The sequence below is a fragment of the Streptopelia decaocto genome (assembly GCF_964273445.1).
Source record: "Streptopelia decaocto genome assembly, chromosome: 4".
Classification (NCBI taxonomy): domain Eukaryota; kingdom Metazoa; phylum Chordata; class Aves; order Columbiformes; family Columbidae; genus Streptopelia; species Streptopelia decaocto.
The window spans coordinates 20,521,240-20,541,574 of NC_138658.1; the positions used below are offsets into that span (position 1 = coordinate 20,521,240).

General features: G+C 40.0%; 1 protein-coding gene across 6 annotated transcripts in view; it reads left to right on the forward strand.

Annotated features, from left to right (window-relative positions):
* GAB1 (GRB2 associated binding protein 1) overlaps nucleotides 1–20,335 on the forward strand; it is a 103,387-nt gene that overhangs the window by 61,971 nt on the left and 21,081 nt on the right. For 4 of the 6 annotated variants that reach the window (XM_082051101.1, XM_082051104.1, XM_082051100.1 and 1 more), the window contains exons 3-5: nucleotides 10,168–10,381; nucleotides 13,547–13,627; nucleotides 17,726–18,330. In XM_082051101.1, the coding sequence (XP_081907227.1) occupies nucleotides 10,168–10,381; nucleotides 13,547–13,627; nucleotides 17,726–18,330 (900 nt within the window). The remainder of the gene's footprint in view (nucleotides 1–10,167; nucleotides 10,382–13,546; nucleotides 13,628–17,725; nucleotides 18,331–20,335) is intronic. The other 2 variants (XM_082051102.1, XM_082051105.1) reach the window with 1 other exon arrangement.

The window sequence follows — 20,335 nt, forward strand, 5'->3', positions numbered from 1 at the left end:
TAAAGTCAGTGTTAGCCTGCAGTTTATTTTGAGAATTTAAAGAATAGGTGAAATGCACTGCAAACAACAAAAAGCACTGTTACTGTAATATGGAACTGAACAGAAAGAGACTGTACGGAGAATAACAGAATGTCTCTTGCCAGACTATTACTAGTCTAGTTATGTGAAGGCTGGCTGTCATTGGCACCCTTTACTTGACTAACGACTGGGGGTACCACTTGCCTATGGCTCCTTCTGCTCTTCATTTGGAAGCCCAGTCCAATTGCCTCCTTGGATTTACAAAGAGAAAAATGATGAGGTGGTGGTGGTTAGTACTACTAGAAAATGAATATGCAGTTCTTGGTTTTGGACTGGGAGGAATGAGGGAGAAAGAGTTCGTCATAACTGTGAAGAGACAGAAGAAATAAAGGTCCCTTCAGACCAGCTCTGAGCTGCTGCTTCTGTACTCTGTGAAGACTCAGAAATTCCTGTGATGATAAGTTTGTGTTTTGTTTTACTTAAAAATGAGTATTGGCAGTAATTTCTAATTATCTAATGCTTCATTGTGACCTTCCAATTAGAAACTGTTTTATGCACATGAAATCCATTCATTCTGGACATCTGTAGTGTTACATCTGTATTTTGACAGAGTAGGTAAATTCATGTTCCTTAGTTATTTTTACAAGCCGTTGAGTCTTCTGCTTTCTGATTGCATCATAGTATAGTGTTATCTGTAATGATTACATCACAATTATATTATATGGCTTTATATAGGGACTTTCTTTTAAGGTGGGGCTTATACTGATTTAGGACTCAACTTAGAAGCATGAAAGAAATAATTTTTTAAAATAAGCTAAATAATCCTTCTACCCCTGTAAAGAAATTTATTGGTACATTGTATGCTTTCATAAGCTAATGTTTTGTGTTTTCAAATGGAAGCTGTAAAATGTTTGTTTCTGTAGCATCTTTCTAAAATGCATGTGCAAAGGTGGGGCAGCTGCACATGAGCATGTGTTTTAGGTTGGCCACTGAGTTTCATACTGCACTTTTAATGTTTGTATTTTCTTTGTAAGATCATAATATAATAGGTCATTTAGAGGTGAAAATATAACTATAAGCAAAAATGTATTGCCAGTGTTTTGTGTGCTTTGAACTCCAGTGAGGCTTTGTAGGATGCTGAGGCTAAATGGACATGGGAGATGACTGTTCTGTGCCTGCAGCTGTGGAGACCTCAGCTGTAATACTGTGGCCTGAGCTTCCAGAAGGATGAGGATAAATGTTTAAAGAACAGTAAAAACAGAGAAAATGGATTTCTTAAAAAGAAATCAATGAGGAAAAAGGTTGAGAGATTTGTCTTTCCCAGAAAGAAAATATTGAGGGAAGAGCTGACTTTCAAAATATAAAAAGCTGTGATAAGCAGGACATGGATCAGTTGTTATCAGAAGAGATAAGTAGTTTGTTTATTTTTTCTGTGAGGGATGTAACTATTAAGGAAAAACCTTCTAAGGATATTTAAGCATAGGCTGTGAAAGCCCTTCCCTCGAATTCAGTAGACACCTGTGATGAATGTTTTATACGTGCTCCAGCTACACGTTCCTGTAATTTAATGAATTGCATGCTTGGCAGGGCAGGGGAAGGAGGAAATAATCCTACTATATGCAAACATTTAACTTGCATGTATTCATTTGAATAAAGATAGCAATAACAAAGTAAACCAGAAGAAATAACCAAGTAAAGCAGAAGAAAAAGAAAAGGGAAGAACAAGACGCTGAAATCTACAGTTACATTTACAAAAATAATTAATGTGGTAGTTTCTGTCATCCTAAGGACCGTGCTTTGCGAGAGCTATGGCTTGCTTTACACATAACTCTTTCAAAGTCTGCAGTATTTCTGTTCAGGCAGATGCTATTTGGTATTTGCCTCTCATGCCCTCTGCATTTTGAACAGTGAAGTTACTTTCAAATAACTTTTTAAATCGTATCCTGATCATGCATGCACTGCAGGTTGGTGATAGCTTGGGTGCGGTATCAGTGACTGGCAGGGTGAATGTAACTCCACCTTCTGATCCTTATTCCTTGTGTGTTCCCTCATACTGGATGGTCAGGCATCACTGCTGCTGCGCTGCAGAGAGGATCTCCATTTCAGATCAGGGTACATCTGTGCCACCTGTAACACAGGGGTGGAACAGAAAACAGGCTTTGCCACTCAGAACTTACTACCTGTAATAAGAGGCGTCAACACAGGAGTGGAGGCATGGGAAGGAGTGAAGGCAAGTAAGGCGGTTTTGACCATTGTGACAGTTAAGCGGTCTTACAGCTTCAGCTGTTGGACTGTTGTTGGACTCTGGGTTTATTGAGAATAAATCTTCAAGAGGTCTTTGGTAGAGGAACAGTGGGCATCGGAGGTAGAATCGTACAATGTCCTGAGTTGGAAGGGACTCACAAGAATCATCAAGTCCAACTCATGTCCCTGCATAGGACAACCCCAAAATTCACGCCATCACTGTGTGTTTAGGGTGACCTTCCTGCATGAAGGGTCTGCCTGTAAGAAAGCAAAAATGTTGTCCCTTGACAGCTTTCAACAAGTGGATAATAAAGCCTAGTGCACTTGGCAAATCAAAATTACCATCTCGATAACCTGTGATGAATATTAGGGACTTTGATCATGAAAAGGCTCCAAAGTGAGGAGAAGTAGCCTGGGCTTTTAGATGAAGGAAGGGAGGCTCTGGAGGAACGTAGAGAGAAGTACAATGATAGAGTAACAAGCTTAAAGTCTTTACAGCAAAGTTCTCAGTGGGTATGAATGAGGCAAGAATGGTATAGCAAAATGGGAATTTGTTACCCTTCTTTCAATATGCAGTGAAAACAGTCTGTTTCAGCAGGTGTCAGATTCATTTTCACAGGGCCACATCAGGCTCACAATTGCCTTTAAAGGGCCAAATGTAATTTTAGTACTGTAGGAGTTTAGACACATTTAGGTCTAGAGGGTTGGCTTGTTTTAATGCATGTGATAATAGGAAGGACTGCACAGTAGAGATGACGTACTTAATTACAAACTGAGATTTTTTGGTATCCCTTTTTGTGGAGGCTTTTCGGGTTGCTTGCTTTGAGGAAGCAAAGGTGGAGAATAATGGCCACTGAGATGTATGTACATATGTGTCGATTGTGTGTGTTTTTTTCATTTTTGCTTGGTTTTGTTTTTTCTCCTTTGAGGGTGGTATCCCCAGGAAGAGGGAGTCAGAATTACAATATTTCATCCGGCAAAATTGCAGAGCAATAATAAAATCAGGCGAAACAGGACCAGGGAAGGACCCAAGACTAGGCATGGTAGGTTTGGTAGAGGTGGTAGCTGGTGCCTAAAAACAAAGTAAAGGGAAGCAAATCTGAGATAATTATTGCTTGTTATGTGAAGGAGAAATAGAAGACAGCAGAGACTAAGATACCTTTGACCTCTGATGATGTGGTTAAAGGCTGGGTGGCTACAAGAGATGATGAGTAGAGCAGAAAATCTGCAACAGTTTGTCTTCCCTTACAAATATGTGAGGAAAAAGGGCATATGTTAAAAATATGTAATTTACTATTGGGAGCACAGTCAGAATCTTAATTTTTCGTTTGGGGTTTTTATCTTAAGTCGCCAGCTGCATGTGACAAAAAATCATATGGAAGGTAATTCTACTCTTTCCTTGAGGAAAAGACTGAGTCTAATATACATCAGTGATTAGCTTAATATTCCCTTGGGTTCCTGCTGGACACCTTTTGTGGCCTTACCATCGCCTGGAGAGTTGCCAGGAGAAAGGGCTTGCAAGAGGGCGGGTTGGAAAGCTGTTCTGCAGATTGCTGGTGATCAAGCAGTGAGATGCTGTGGGGCACGATGTGGAGCATTAAAGCCAGAGGTGCCAGTGGTTCTAGACAGTGTGCTGTGCCACAGCCCTGGCTGGGTATGCTCCCCCTGGGGCTATAGCAGCTGGCTGTGCTGAGGAAAGCTCTGGGCTTCGCTAAAATAGTGAAGAAAAAACCCCAAACTTTATTAACGCGGTGCGTTGCACTGTTTCTCTTCACAAGCAGCTGCAGAATTAGTCTCTAACAGGGTTCCTTGATTTTTATTTTTTATTTCCTGTGTTCACCCAGCCTGCAAACCATCTGAAGATGCAGAGAACGGGCTACATATGTTTCCTTCCCCCACCCCCTGCTTTGAGTGAATAGACATCAAAAGAAATTTGCAGGTGGAGTGGGGGAAGAGATTCTGAGTGGAAATGCTTTTGGTATTTTTGAATTTTAAATGGGTAACCAAAAGCTCATCTTAGAATTATATATGAACTGCAGATAGAAAGTACTAAATTTTAGCTGTGATTTCTGAAAGCTGGGAACTTCAGCATGTGACGTGAACTTAGAACGGTCAGTCATGTTTCTGGTTCAGATGCAGGAGGCAAGGTTGTTCTGAGCCTAATAGACAGTGAGCAACTACTGAATGCTTCATTAGTGTTCTTTAACAGCCTATAATGCTTATCCTCAGAAAAAGAGAGAAGAGGGACTTTGGGGTTTTAGTTTAATATAATCTCAAACTTACAAAATGCACAGGGACTTGTTATTAAAGGGTTTAAAAGGATTTTCTCTGGGTATAGCTGAAACGTTCAGATTTGAGTCTCACTGCATGGACTTCATATTGATTGTAAGCTCATCATTTATGCGGAAAACCTCTTAGCAAAGATTGTTGTGCTGCCAAACCCGGACTAACGTGTCCGTGCATCTTCTGGGCTGGATCTGGCTCGTGTCTCTAGAGTTAAGTGTTCGAACAGAGCTGGTGCTCGTCTGTCTGCGCCCGTCAGCGTACACGCGTTTGCGCTGTGTGCATGCACAGGTACACGTGTGTCCCTTTGGGTTCCAGGCTCTTCCATTTGAGACCGTGTAAAACCTGACACTAGAGGAAACTCCAGCGGTGTCTTTCAGGATATATCTCATCGCATTAAGCAGCATAGACAATGACTCAATTAAAAAAAAAAAAAAGCCCTTTTAAGGATTAAAGTGAAGGTTTTGTTTTTTTTTTTATTATGGCTTCCACTGTTGCATCTGTAAATTTTTGTTCAATATTTTGTTTGCTATTAGTTGTTTTAATGATAACATCTGCATCATAGTAAATGGATTGAATGAAACATCTCGGAAGAATAGTAGAATCATGTGATTGCTTATCTGTTGCTGATTCACTGTTACTATAGGAAAATCCCCTTTCTATTTTAGTCTTTCTACCTATTATCTGCAAATAATGCATTTCCTGACTTTGACTGCAATTTTGACATTGAAAGAAGTGCTTGCTGTAATGCAGTTTCTGCATTTTGTTCACTTTGAGAACGTCAAGTATTTACATAATTAGAATATTAAGAGTCTGTATATCATAACGTGGAAAGCAACGTAATTTTTGCTCTCATTAAAAAAACACAAAAAAAACAACAAAAACAACAACAAAAAATAAAACCCCAACAAAACAAACCCCAAAACAAAAAATCAACAAACCAACAAAGGGCAACAGCAAAAAGTCTCTTCAGAACACAACCAACCCTAAATGCAAACTCCCACACTCAAATCTTCTAGATTGTTCATAAAGCACAAATAGGAACACGTGGAATAAGGAAGCTTTATATAGTTAAGACGGAAGACAGGGAAGCCTTTTATTATTCTTGTTCAAAAAAAAGTTTTCTTTACCTCAATTATGTGATTGTTATTAGCAATGCAAATACAAAAATGGTTATGAGGAAAAAAGTGTGAATTTTAGCAAAGGTAATGCCTGTAACTTCTCTTAAACTAAGAAAAGATAAAACTCTTGTGCTGTTTTGAGAAAGCTGCTTGTTCTGGCTGTACTGAGTGCAGGAATTACAAAAACAAAATGGGATTCTTGTTATGCTCATTTGCATGTTAAATATTCTGGATGTTTTTCGAACTCCCAGTTATTTCAAAGCAGTCTGAGTGTCTGAGCTCTGGGAACAAGCGGAGCGCCTTGGAACGCTCTTTGGTGTGCAGATGACCGACCGCTTCCCTGCGAATCTGCTCGTCCAAAACAGAGCGAGCTGATGATTGCGCTCTTTGAAATCACAGTAGGCTGCTGGGATAAAGCCTTTCCTTCCTATAAGGGTAAAGAAAATGTTTGAGAGGGTACAGATAGGCAAACAGCATTTATTTGCTTAGTGATGAAAGTCGTTAGCGTTTCTGTTTTCTTCATAGTCAATTTTGATATAACTTGGATGTGTAAAGCAGGTAAGAAGTAGCCCAGCAGTGAAGTGCTTTAGACTGAGTTCAGCAGTTCTTTAAATCAGGCATTAGCCTGCACTATTTAATATGTACAAAATGCCTGTATGAGGATGAATTTCAGATCAGAACGTTAGTATTTTAATAGTTTAGTGCTCTATCTCCTCAAATATAAGTCAACCAAAAAACCCCACAACAGATCTGTAGGAAGACTTTGGGATTTTTTCAAATGAAATCTGTGTCAAAATAAATGAGGCAGATTGTCACAAGGAGAGTATCCTTAACGATCCATTAACATTAACAGGCTCCAAATACTTGCTCAGAAAAGAGATCATGAACCTTCTGGGCAGTGTCACCTTTAATAAGAACAATCAAAAGGCAAATGGCTAGAATAGGAACAGAATTAATTACTGTTGTGCCTTTGTAAATCAGTAAGTCTTTCCCAGGTGGGTTTTCTTGTGTGCATTTTATGCAATAGCTGGTTTCCCTTCTCAGGAAGGAATCAGTGGAGCTAGGAAAGGTGAGGGTGAAGGGAGACCAAATCTGCAATTAAATGGCTTTGATAATAAGAAAAAGTAAGCAGTGCCAACTCAGTAAAGTTGTGATAAAGTTGTGTAAAATTGGGAATGGGGGCTATGAATGGGAGATGATTGTTCACTGGTTCTCTGAAGGATGTCAAGACAAACTACCAGGCAGCAGGTTTAAAATGAAGTTTGTTTTGTTTTTTTTTTGTTTTTACTGCCACACACTGCCAAAGGATGCAGTAGAGGTGAGAAATAGAAATGTTCTCAAAAGGGGTAGGATAAATTCAGAGAGAAGTCTGTCAGAGGCTGGTAAGCACAGACTGTGGTTGCAGCTGGAGCTGTACAGCCCCCGAAGCTGGGGGCAGGACGGCAGGCTGGTCTGGTTTGCTTCTGCTCAGGCCACCATCAGAGGTGGCGTGTTGGCCTTCAGAGACTGGAGCTGAGCTGGTATATTTAGCCTAATGGCCTTCACTGCCTTGCTGCCTTTCAACAACTACAAGTTATAGCCAGCCTTTATCTTCTTTTTTCTTAGGGATCTGGGGGTGCTGATTGACCGCCGGCTGAACACGAGCCAGCAGTGTGCCCAGGTGGCCAAAAAGGCCAACAGCATCCTGCCTTGTTTCAGGAATAGTGTGGCCAGCAGGACTAGAGAAGTGATTGTGCCACCGCACTCGGCACTGGTGAGGCCCCACCTTGAATCCTGTGTTCAGTTTTGGGCCCCTCACCATAAGAAGGACATTGAAATACTAGGGAGAGTGCAGAGGAAGCTGGTGAGGGGCCTGGAGCACAAATCTGATGAGGAGCAGCTGAGGGAACTGGGGCTGTTTAGCCTGGAGAAAAGGAGGCTGAGGGGAGACCTTATCGCTGTCTACAGCTACCTGAAAGGAGGTTGTAGCGTGGAGGGTGTTGGTCTCTTCTCCCAAGTAGCAAGTGACAGGACAAGAGGAAATGGCCTCAAGTTGTGCCAGGGGAGGTTTAGATTGGATATTAGGAAAAAAAATTCTTCCCAGAAAGGTTTGTCAGGCATTGGAACAGGCTGCCCAGGGAAGTGGTGGAGTCACCATCCCTGGAGGTGTTTAAAAGGCGTTTAGATGAGTTTCTTAGGGACATGGTTTAATGCTAGAGTTAGGTTATGGTTGGACTCGATGATCCTGAGGGTCTCTTCCAACCAAAATGACTCTATGATTCTTTTTCTCACACACATGCTTTTCCCCCCACACTCCTGCTCACAAAAGTAACTCCTTCCTTTTCCAAACTTAGTGGATATATTGGTCTTCTTTCAAGCTGCTTGATTTTATTTTCCCCTGGAAAGTTACCCTTGCATCTTGTTATTCTTCTTCCTGGGAACGCTGGTGCATGGTTTGCTTAAACACACCAGCCTCACGTAGGCGCACATCTGACTACGTACCTGCTGAGCTCTCCTGACTACCTGCGGTCTGATTGACACACCCGTCTCCCCTGGGAGCTGTGGGGACGTCCCGCTTGATTTCCCCTCGTGTGAACTTGGCACCAAGCACATCTGATGACGGGAAGGTCGTGTGTAGTCAAGGACAAGGAACAGGGGTGGGGGCTGTGGTACACCGAAGCCCTTAAGGATCTTGTCTGCAAGCATGGCAAAAAAAATGATAGTGTATCTGGCAGGAAACCTTTGTTCTCCACTTTTACTTGTGCACAAACTGACTTGCATTCCTCTGTTCTGGTGGGGACAAGACAAAGAGCTACTTGTCCTTTCTCCCACTAGCTTTTTTGAAGGAGCAAGAGATACGTGCCTGGTAGGTCCGTTCAAACACCTCTCTGTTCCTGCTATCAAACCCTGACATTAGAGGAATTAAATCAGTAGGTCCCTTAAATGTGCTCCTTCAAGCTCTTGAAATTCTCTTAAAATTGCTCATATTTTAATATTTTAGCATGTGGTAAAGAAAGCATTTTACTTTTGTGCATGTGTGATCACTGGGTGCAGTCTGGTTTTGCCTTTGTTCTGCTAACTAGTCAGATGGATGGGTCAGGCACAACCTTTTACAAAACCCTTTTTTTAGATGATCCTACCTTTTCAGGTAGGTTGAGTTGAGGAATTTTCATACATCTAGACTTCTTCCACCCACATAGGTGTGGTGGATTTCATTTCTGAGCTGGTGCGCCATGGGAGTTCAAAGCAAGTGCTGCTGGTTCGATTTCCACGTTTAAATCGCTTGTGCCTGGCGCACACGGAGCTGGGAGCGGGAGGGCTGCCTTCTGGTTTGCTCATCTGGTTCTTCCCAGGACGGTGCTGGGAAGCAGAAGCTGGATGAAATTACTTTGTAGTGTATAGCTGGCCTCTAAACCTAATAGGAGCAGCCTGTTCTGGATAATAATAATGTTCATTTAAACAATGCTAATAATCAGCGTCCATTCTTGGGATGTGCAAATCGGAATGTGCAATGAGTTGAAAGTACAAGGGAGCCTTGATAATTGAGGAACAATTTGCTTAATTATGTTATTCTTAGTATCATTAAAACATTGCAAAAGTGAAATGATTTTTTAATGTTTCACAGCGTCAATATTTTTCCAGTCTCCCAGATAATTTAATAGTCAGGTTACATGTATTTAGAGGAAAAAAGAGGTTACTCTAGAATATAGGTGAATAGGAAGTGGATAAGAATAATAAAGATAAGTTTGGGGTTTTTGTTTTGGTTTTTTGTTTTTTTAAACTCCACAACTAAACAAACACAGCCCGCCCCCCCCCCCCCCCCCCCCCAAACAAAACAAAAATAAAACAAAACACCAAAACCAAAGAACAACGACAAACCATAACTACCTTGTTTATTTCACTAAAATAGAAAGCTGGGGTATGTCATGAGGGGGGCTTAATGGAGCAGGGTACCTGTCACACCTCTGCGTTATTATAGTTGTAAGTGATATTCTGTTGCAAAAACTGTGTTTTTCCTCTTGCTTTTTGGGTATTGAGAGAGGCCAGTTCTTGACTGGTGACTAATCTCAAATGCTCAAGTGACCTTGGTCAAAAACAAATAAATACATGCAAGTGCTGACTCAGGTTACCATATTCAAGTAATAACCTTATGGGCCTTTGTCTCCTCTAGATTAAAACAACAGATTTGTGTTCTTAGCTGTCTTACTGCAGCTGTCAGCATCTTTGTTCTTTCTGTGACCAGAGAACCGGTTAAATAAGTAATTAAATAAGGCATAACCTCTGTTTCCAAGGCATATTTAAGAAATTGATTACTGTCCAAAAAAATATAAAGAGATTATAAAGATTTGTATATAAATTGAAAGACTCCAAAGAAAATGTTAATGTTCAGATATTCTGATGTCCACTGATTTTACAATTTTGAATTAATAAAACTGACTTTTCTCATCCTGTGTTAATGATTTTTTTTGGTAGCATATTAAGGCTATTTCTTCATTGCTGTGCTTTTTCTCTATGTTTGCAGATGCTGTGAAGCCACCAGTCAGTTCTTTACAACCATCTGCCGAGTTACCCTTGCCCATCAACACTTCACCACCTTCCATGCAAGCAGAATCTTCCCTACCTCCTCCTTATCAGCTTATTAACATCCCCCCACTGGAGTCTTCCTCTGGTCAAGAAGATCCTCAAGACTACCTATTGCTAATAAACTGTCAGAGTAAAAAACCTGAACCTACGAGGTAAGGGACGTTTTTTTTTCTTAGTAACACTTGTATTACAGGCCAAGAATGTTTGTGCTAAAAGCACGTTTTTTAATTGCTCAGTCATTGAACATTTGGATGCACATAGTATGCAGGGAGCAAGCTGCTTGTAATTTTTGCTTCTTTTCTTTCTATGCTTGAACTTCTTCTAGCAATAGTAAGTTGTTTGATCAGTGCTAGACCCATATTGCATTCTTCAAAAGCAAGGACAGGGATTGCCAATACGAAGTATCAGATAAATGCGGTGATCCAAGCATTTCGTCACAGCCTGGAGTGGTGCATGGCACAGAGCAGGGGGTGCTTGGCATGGCATGTGCCATGGCACAAAGAACAGTGCCCTTTCTCTAGCCACAATCTGGTGTGTTTAGTCCAGTCTAAGACTGGAAAAAGATGGAAAAATTTAACCTTTCTCCGTTCCGGTATTTGGTGCCCTAGTTTTACCAGTTAAAGTTTCCGTGCAAGAGATTCTGTAAAATGTGCTTATGTTCGTTATTGCCTGCCAGGTTATCACATCATTGAATATAGCAATCCTCAAATGGTAGTAGTTGGCTATTAGCAGCATGGTTCAGACTCTCAGGTGAGAGTAAAAGGTCATTATTTTATGATAACTAAGAACACTTAACTTAAACCACTTAATTTCTGTATCCTGAACTTTAGATTTTTTTCCCAAACAAGAGGTATCTAAAACCAAGCTCAAATTAGCCATATTTCTTACCGAATAAGTTGTATACCTACAGTTCTCCAGAGAAGTGTACAGCAGGAAATTTTAAGGAATGAATTTGAGAACAACTACTGAATTAAATGCTAATTTATTTTTCCAACTGCTACTTCCAACTTGAATCCATGTACAGAAACTCTGCATAGGAGGATATGACATTTATGGTAACTACCTGAGAAATACCACAGTGATCTTTCTGAATGGATCGTGGTGGCCAGGCCACCCCTTGCGCAGGCTGCCCGAGGACTTGATCAAGTCTCTGTCCTCCAAGACTTTAAAAAAAAAAAAAAAGAAGAAATCAAACCAGAAAACATAAATGAACTTGACCAGACAAGCTCCTGAGGAGCTTCACCTGACTTTGAAGTTAGCATTGCTTAGAGGTATTGGAAGAGCTGGACCAGATAATCTCTGGAGGTCGCTTCCAACCTTGAGTATTCTGTGGGAGAACCTTATAAATCTCTCTGGCAAGCCTCTTTTCTGCGCTTATTTAAATAAAATTTGCTGGAGTATTTCCAGAAAAAATAAATAAAATGACACATTCTTTTTGTGATTGCAGACAAATACATGGAAGGCTGAGGAAAGCTTGCTTTGAAAGTGTTTTCATGAGTATTTCACATACTCCCTTAGGGCCATACCTTTTAGTGGTGGTGCCTTCTTCATCAACACCTTCATGCCCTGCCAGTTTTACCTGTGCCATGTTCTCTCTGCTCCCTTGGCATTTTTATCTTGCTCTGTTGTGCCTGAGGAGTTTCCTGCTCCCTTTACTGATGATTACATGGTAGAAAAGTATCCACCCTTTACAATCTTTCTTAAAAAATAAACAGAGTTCCCTCAGCGTCTGCTTTCTCAATGTTAAAGGTTTCACTGCTTAGTGACGTTTAGAAGCTGATAGTGCCTGAGAGGTATATCACTGTTCCTGCCAAAAACTGTCCAAAACTTTGGTATCTCTTCCAGAACTGCTTGGCAGAGAAATCTTGATTTTTCATTTAAGTGCCCTTTTGCTCCAGCGAGGGATAGGCATGGCGTGGATTTCTAACTCAATGTTAAGTGTGGCTTTTAGGAATGACCAAGATCAGGATGTGTAATTGACTTTCTGACCTGACTTCTGCAGTTGTGTGATGTGTAGGTTAAGTAGAGGGAGTAAAGTCTGAGGAGACCATAAAAGGTTGCACAAAATGGGGCAAAGTGTAGACTCTGTGAATGGCCTGTGGAATTCCTACAGGAAGACTCTGGTGACACAGGAGAGAAGGTATTTGGGGATTGGGGAAGGCAGAAGGTCCAAATGGAGATTAAATGGTGAGGGGGCTGAGAAAGAACTGAATCGAGTATTTGGGAGCATAGAGATTGTTTAAATAAATGATGTTTTTACAGGAATATTTGAAGACAGTGAAACACTGGCATTGTGATTACCTGGAAATTTTATGGGATTAGTGTGTTATATTTAACTAAATTCAGTAAATAGCTATGTCCTTTTATTAAGAAGGCTGTAATAATGAAAATTCAGAATAATAGGTATGCTGGAGTATCAGTTCCACCTAAAAAAGCTTCTTATGTTTCGTGCCTGGTTCAGTAGGTATTCTGCTGGATATGGACCTGAGTATAGAGGATACAGACCTTTTCTGATGGAATTGGAGCTTTGGATCTGCATAGCATGTTACTAGGATGACGAGTTAGAGGGCACTGCACACTACCCCATGCACATCCTTACAGATGAAGGAAAAATAAATGGCTGCATCATTTTCCTATTAATTTCTAGACTTGGAACAGTTTATTTGTGTTACACATACGTATAAAAAAAGTAGGTTGTATAGGACCTTTTTTCCTTAAAGTGCAAAGCTTAACAGATGTAATTAAATAGGAAGGTATTGTTAGTTGGATGGTTTATTTCTATGATGTTTTCCTTTTAGACTTCAGAGTTGCTGATATGAAGAGGGAACATTTTCTGGTTTAAGTTTGCATATTACTTCATAGGTAATCTGGGAACCATTGAACTTTATTTCAAGGCATTTGGGTTCTTTTCCAGGTGAGGCAGGTAACTGAGAAAGAAGTAGTATCCAAGCTGCCTCTCTGAAATTTTAGAGAATTCTGATGTTTCAGAACTAACAAATAATTTTGAAATGCTTCATTATGGTGTCATGCAATGCACCGTGTACTGTTGTGAGAATGTGTTGGGTGCAGCACTCGCAGCTGTAGTAATCGTGCTGTATTTTGTCTCAAATAGTTTTATGCTCTAATCACTGCTGACTTGAGAAACAGCATTGTTCGACTGCAGCATTTAGTGAGATTTTTAAGGTTTGTATTTGGATCGTGAAGAAGAAAATGCAGCCAAAGACTTTCTCCAAAATTCTTATTGTTCTGGCTCATTCGAGAGGTGTATTGAAATACTAAATGCTGTCTTCCTCATCTTTCCGGTGTTTGTGAACCAGCCAAGGGTCAGCCTTTCTCTCGGAAGAAGGGCAGGAATACCTGCTATTAGAAGATTTTGAAAGTAAAAAGATTCCACTGCAGTGAGTGAACAGTAGCCATTCTTGGAACGCGTGTGAGCAATTAATCACAGAGCCATTAACTTGCCTGAAACTATTTTTTGTTTGAGATGTCTTGCATGGTGTTCTGTGAGTTTTAATAGAAAAACTATGTGACTCTGGCCTTCCATTTTCTGGAAATAGCTGTAATCAAGATAGAGCTGGCTACACTTATTTATCTGTCCACATTTTTACTATGCTTGCTGTTTCTTTCCTGGATTGCTGGCACGGGAGAGCAGTTTTGCTGCCACTTTTTTCCTAGTGATCTGTTTAATAGGTCATATCGATTCCTGCAGATAGGAAAAGAATCGGCTTGAAAGGATGAGTAGGTCAAGCCACACTGAATACAGCATATTCAAAAATAAGATGATTGCTCCTCAGGCTAAAACACCTTAAAAACATTTTTTTCTGGGTCTCTGTCAACAAGTAGTTTTTAGCAAGTGGAGGCAGCATTTTTGTTGGGCTTGCCCTGCCCCCAAGACCTCACCTGTGCTCCATGCATCTTATCCTACAGTCCTTACCTGTACAGACAGCAGGCTGTGCAGGTATCTCTTCTTCACACATGGAAAGCAGTGTCCAGTTTTGCACCGAGGAAGGAATAGATTGGCCACTTAGCATAATTTGCAGTTATGTGATGCCGACATGTGATAACACTCAGTCCATATCACAGTCATCCTCTGCTTATAAATAGGGTGAGGAGTTTTCATTGTGTTATAGCCAGCTTTGGTGTTATTTTAAACTGAGGTGTAAAAAAAAAAAAAACAACCAAACAACAAACACATTAAAACATCTTAATAATAAATTCTTAATGTAATATTTAAGCCAATTCATTATTTTTATTTTCTCTGAGCTGTTCTGAAGTGCATGGGAAGAATTAAAGTTTTCAGATAACTTTCTCAAATACAGAAGTCACCAAGCATCCTGCATCTAAAGTCCTTTCTTTTTTTAAAAAAAAAGCAGGAGTAAAGTCTGTCCCTGAACTCTCATTCTAACCTAAATTTCCTTGAGGTAGTGTGTATCCAATGTACAATTTTGAAAATTTACAATGTATATGTTCTTCTTATAGTCAGTGGTTAATACTGACTTCTGAAAACGATTTACACTTCAGAGGCTGAATTCCCTGTCTTCATTTTGGCATAAACAGCTTTCTTGGCTCATGCTTCAGACTGTCTTCAAACTTTTGGTCTTGCAAAATCAGATTTTGGAATTAATATTTTGAAAATTATTTCAGTAGACTAAGTAGCTGATTCCAAAAGATAACTTTTAAAAACAATGTAAATCAGAAATGCCTTTTTACAATGAGAAATGTCAATTGTTGCCATCAGTTAAGCAAATGACAGGCCTGGCTGCTTCATGGGTCATGGTTTTTGAAAGTCCTCTGTTTTCACAAGTGCTTGTGGTCAAGAAAGAAACAACAGCATTCACATAGACCCAGAAAAAACTCCTAATTTTAAAAATAACATTTGTTGATTATATATGATGTGTAATCCTTAAGCACTGCATTATACGTGTGCCGTTGTTGCATCTTGAGCTTTGGTTACATACTCTTGCATGTTGTGCATCTTTAAAGTCAAATATAATGTGGCATCATTATAATGTGCCCTAATGTCTGTCATGCATGGCCAAGTGGATAAAAGTGATCCTATGTATGAGCTGTGAATTGAAAAATAACATTGAGTGTAGCTGTTTTTATTATGTGCATTTCTGTTCTGGCTTTGTAAGCCTGTTTTTGGAGTTCTAATTTTTTTTTTTTTTTATTCATTTTAAAGTATATCCTAGTGAACTGGAACTAATAATTTGGTTCTACAATTGATGGTCAGTGTCCAGCTTCTCTAGACTGCCCACTTTATTTTTATAGCATATAAAACACAGATCGCAATCCTTGCCATACTTGCTTCTGTAAAACACACGTGACTTTTGCTGGGACTTCGATCCGAATGAATACCACAGAACTAGAAGCATATGTCTAGAAAGTGAGGAACTTCTGCATGAATCCTTCGAGTAAAGAGCGAGGGCTGCAGCTGGGGCTGAGCTCAGAGTGGTACTGGTCACCCAGTATGGTCAGAACTTATTGGGCACTCTGGAACCTCATGTAGTTCCTTCAGTCCTGTGTGATCTATTTTTTGCAGTGAATTTTTGAAGCTCTGAGGCAAAGGAAGCAAACAAGAGATAGGTTTTTAATTGTCAGCATCATAAGGAATATATGAAGTTTCGTTTTCTTGGTTGTGCCAAGGATAAATAGTTAATGAGAACATTAATCTTTGGGGGTGTCTCTTAAAGTAAATGCAGATGAATGGTCATTGTTACCTAGAAACCAAGCCCTATCAGTGTGACAGAACTTAAATCAATGTTTAAAACTGTAACCAGAACAAAATTAGTATGCTTTTTCTAATGAAAAACAAACAAACAAACAAACCCCAAACAAACAAAAAAACCCCAAGCTAATAAAAAAGGTGATATAATTAAAGCTGGAGAAGAACTCTTATAAGCCACTTGGGCTGATGGGAGGTTGTATCTCTGCTGTTCAACAGAACAGAAAGCAGTTGGTTAGGTGAATGACATTTTTCTTGACCGCAGATGTCCGCTCTCAGCTAATCATGCTTGTTCCCTTAAGAGATGGCAGAGAGGCACTTTGGGAGTGATTCACCCGGTTTAGATGGATATCCAAGAAGAACGGATTGTGTTTCACGCATTGTCCATTTCTCCAGTGTCTGTAGAGGAAACCTAAACGAATAGTTAAACTGGATTCCTTTCTCCTCAGGTTACCAGAACCCTGGGAGATAAATCCAGCTGTCTCTTAAGAAAGAAAGTTTTGTGTGTACTTATGAACAAATTGAAATTTGAATAATAAATTCTAGTTGTGATCACTTTGAGGCAGAGAGTCTCTTAAAATAAGAGAAAAAAATGGTTCTTATGATACTCATGCCCTGATTTTAATGTATTTTATTCCTCAAATGTTTTGTAAACTGCATGGTCCAGTTGCTTAATAGAGCTTAGGAAGAGTAGTATAGCAGCTAGTCATTGATACAAGCACATGCTGAGGTATTTACACACATACATTTAAATTAACACAATGGTATGGTAGTGTGGTAATGAAAATAGGAAATATAATGCTATGATGGATCTAAAAGTGTATGGACTGCACTAACTCCACCTGTGTTAGTATTTTGCCACTGTCTTGACTTTCATTTAAGCAAGGGGTCAGGCTGATAAATGCTCTGCCTGGAGCAAGGTAACTGGGGAGGTTTACCAAAAAAACAAGATTGCAATGTGTTTACTTTCATGTAAGTTTACTGGTGCTGGTTAGTATCTGTATTAATGAAGGCTATTCTTATGAAAGATGTAATTTCCAAACAAATCAAAGGTAAACTACTTTGCAGTTTTCTCTAAGAGTACTGCCATCACTGCATTCAGGACAAAAGCACTCTTGCACATACATCCTATGGATTTATTTTTTTTTTAATTTCCCCAGAGAGAATGCTATCTTCCTCCTTTTTCTGTTCATATCTGTTATTTCTCGCTCCTCTATGTATTTTGGACCAGTTTTATGTGATCAGTAGCTAACTTTAGGCATGCACTTCAGGGTGTTAAAAGCAGTCCTGTTTTTTCCTCTTACCATTTTGGGTTGTTTTTTTCGCCGTGATTAGAACTAGCAAGTACTGTACACCCAAGGACTGAGTGTATTATCTTTACCTTTAGGAGTGCCATTGAAGAGCAGCTAGTTTGCAGCATGGGTTAAAAGAAAAAACAACAAATCTGCCAGCCCCCAAACAAACTTTGCTCCAAATTGGCTTCCTGGAAATCACTTGCTTTATGAAACATCAACTTATTGTTTAGCTGCTGCTAAAGCTCCACACTTTTGTTGTCTGTTTCACCTGCATGGATTTGTATGTATGTAATTACTTAGGATGTTTCTTAAGTACTACCATCCATATAAAAATTGAGTTTCTGCATTTTATTTAAAAAAATAAATTGGAAGAGACTGATAGACTTTTTAGTTGCTTACATTTTAAATGGTGTGTTTATTATTTATAGTGTTTGTTTTTCTTTATATGTTCATCAACATTTTAATCTCATGTGTAGATCTCACGCTGACACCGCAAAATTGAGCTGTTCTGAAACAGACTGCAATGATAACGTGCCCTCCCACAAAAATCCCGCTCCGTCAGCGAGCAAGCATGCTGTGAATGGCTTTTTTCAGCAGCAGGGTGTCTATGACTCTCCACCTTCTCGTACCGGACTGACGCTGACAGACTGTGGCCTTTATAACCTGCCCAGGAGTTACTCCCAGGATGTTTTACCGAAGGCGGCGTCTCCGTCTGGGACTGACGCAGAAGGAGAACAACACGTTTTCAATACCCCATCAGCAACATCTTCGTTAGATGCGCAGATGAGACACATCTCCATTAGCTATGACATTCCCCCCACACCTGGAGGTACTTACCAGATTCCACGAACTTTTCCAGAGGGAACGTTGTCTCAGACTTCAAAACTGGAGACTATTCCAGATATTCCTCCACCTCGCCCACCAAAACCTCACCACGCCGCAGATCGCTCTCCTGTGGAAACATGTAGCATTAGTCGCACTGCTTCAGATACTGATAGTAGTTACTGCATCCCTACGGCAGGAATGCCGCCCTCCCGCAGTAATACCATTTCAACTGTAGATCTGAATATCTTTCGGAAAGGTCAGTATGCCGTATTTTATTCAGATTTTTTGTGTAATATGATGTAATCTTGCGATACGAATGATACAAATGGGCTGAATGGTATGAGGGGCATTTGTAGCCTTTAAAAACACGTGTATAACCCTTCGCAAAGCCGTCTGTGATCACAATGCTTAAAATATTATGTGAGGAAGAGAAATAAGAGAACATTATTGAAGGAAACTGTCAGAAGAGCAAAGCACAGAACATCAGTAAGGGATGTATATTGCACTATGGCATTCAGTCTTAGCTAAAAATATTTGAATACCTAGATGTTTATGAAATTATGAGTCTTTAGAAAAACAGCAGTTAATAACTAATAATCTTTGTTTGTTTTAGCTAATAAGCTCATATAGCTGAGTTAAATCCTGCTGTTGTCAGTCTTTCAGAATAACCAAAGTAAGGTTAGCATATAGTGGTCCAAATCTGCAGAAGCTGAAAAGTTTTTCGTGAAGGTCAGTGGGACTTGATGTACAACCAGAGCTTTGAGATCAACCCTGATCTGGTGATCATTGCCACTGAACTTTATTTATCTCCTTGTGGTAGCTATACATACTATTGCAGATGTGCTAGTGCTTTGTTTTTTTAATAACTGTTTTTTCCTTTAGCAGCTGAATGTATTTCAGGTCCTAGCAAATCTACTGGAGCTACTTCTACTTAAAGAAGTTGTTGCTCCTTGAGTTTTTTTCTGTCTGGTTGTGGGGTTTTTTGTGATTCTGTGGTTGGTTGTTTTTTTTTTTTTTTCCCCTGTTCTTATTCTCTCAGACTTAAATTCGAGAAATGCAGTGAGAGGTAGAGATTGGGAAGCTGATATTTATTGTTACACAGAGCAGTTGTTTTAGTCTTGTTAACTGCTCTTGGACTAAAAGTTTCATTTCTTTCAGGTTCCTGAGGGAGGTGAGCATTACAGTGTTATTTTAAGTGTCAGATTTTAAACTGGTTAGTCAATGTCTGAGGGGATTTTAAAGGAGAATTCTTGGAGTTACGCTAGATATGGGATGAGAGGCTGAAACGAGGAAGGGGACAGAGACTGCGCTTTTAGAGGAGGCAATCTACAGAATTAATGTGATCATGCAGTCACCCAGTGTTATCTGGCTCGTCATTTATTTTTTAGGCTAAGTATAATAATAGTGGTGGTCATTAGTTTTTTGAAATGACAAAGGAAAACCCTGGAAGACCCTCATTTGTTTCACTTCACTTACCTTCTCTTGTTTTGCTAAGTTTATAAGTGAGTACTTCGCTAAAGCTGAGATGGCCAGTGTCAGGAAAAGTAGCCTTTCTGAAAATACTACTGTAATTTGGTTGCTTAATAGCAGAGGTGTTTATTTTTCCTGTGAGGTGGAAATCCCCAAAGAACTTTGGAGCTTTTTTTTCAGGGCAATGCAGGGGGTTAAAACCTGGAGTTTGGCCACAGTTTCTGTCTTGGCACCAGAGGATGAGTGTGCCCGTTGCAGGCTGGGGCAGCCCGTCACCCACGTGGGTCAGCAGGACCTGGGAGCCAGGTGTCTCACAAACACCCTTGTCCGCCAGAGAAGAAGCCACAAAGCTGAGGACCTTCTTATTGCAAACTGCCAAGAGCAAGGACCGTGAAACCTGGGAGATCTTGGGTTCTGTAGCCGTTTGCTCAAACTGGAAGCCCCTGGGTAGCTGAGAGTCACCTATTCCCACAACAGATTAAATCCTGTCGAATCAGCCCTTTCCCGGGGAAGGGTGGTCCATCAGAAAACCTCTCTATAAGACCATAGATTACATCTCCTGTTTGTTTATTTTAGAATAGGCTTTTCCTGAGGGCCTGGTATCTCAAAGTCCACCCTTACAATAAATTCTTATGTCTGCTTATTTGAAATTAAGGCTTTGCTGTTTCTTTAAAAGGAAAAATTACTTTTTATTTTCTTGCTGCGGAAAAATGTCACTCTAAGAGCTTCAAGTTGTGACTGATGAGTGCAAAGTTTGTTTGTGAACACGGTCCTGTCAAGTATATAGATAA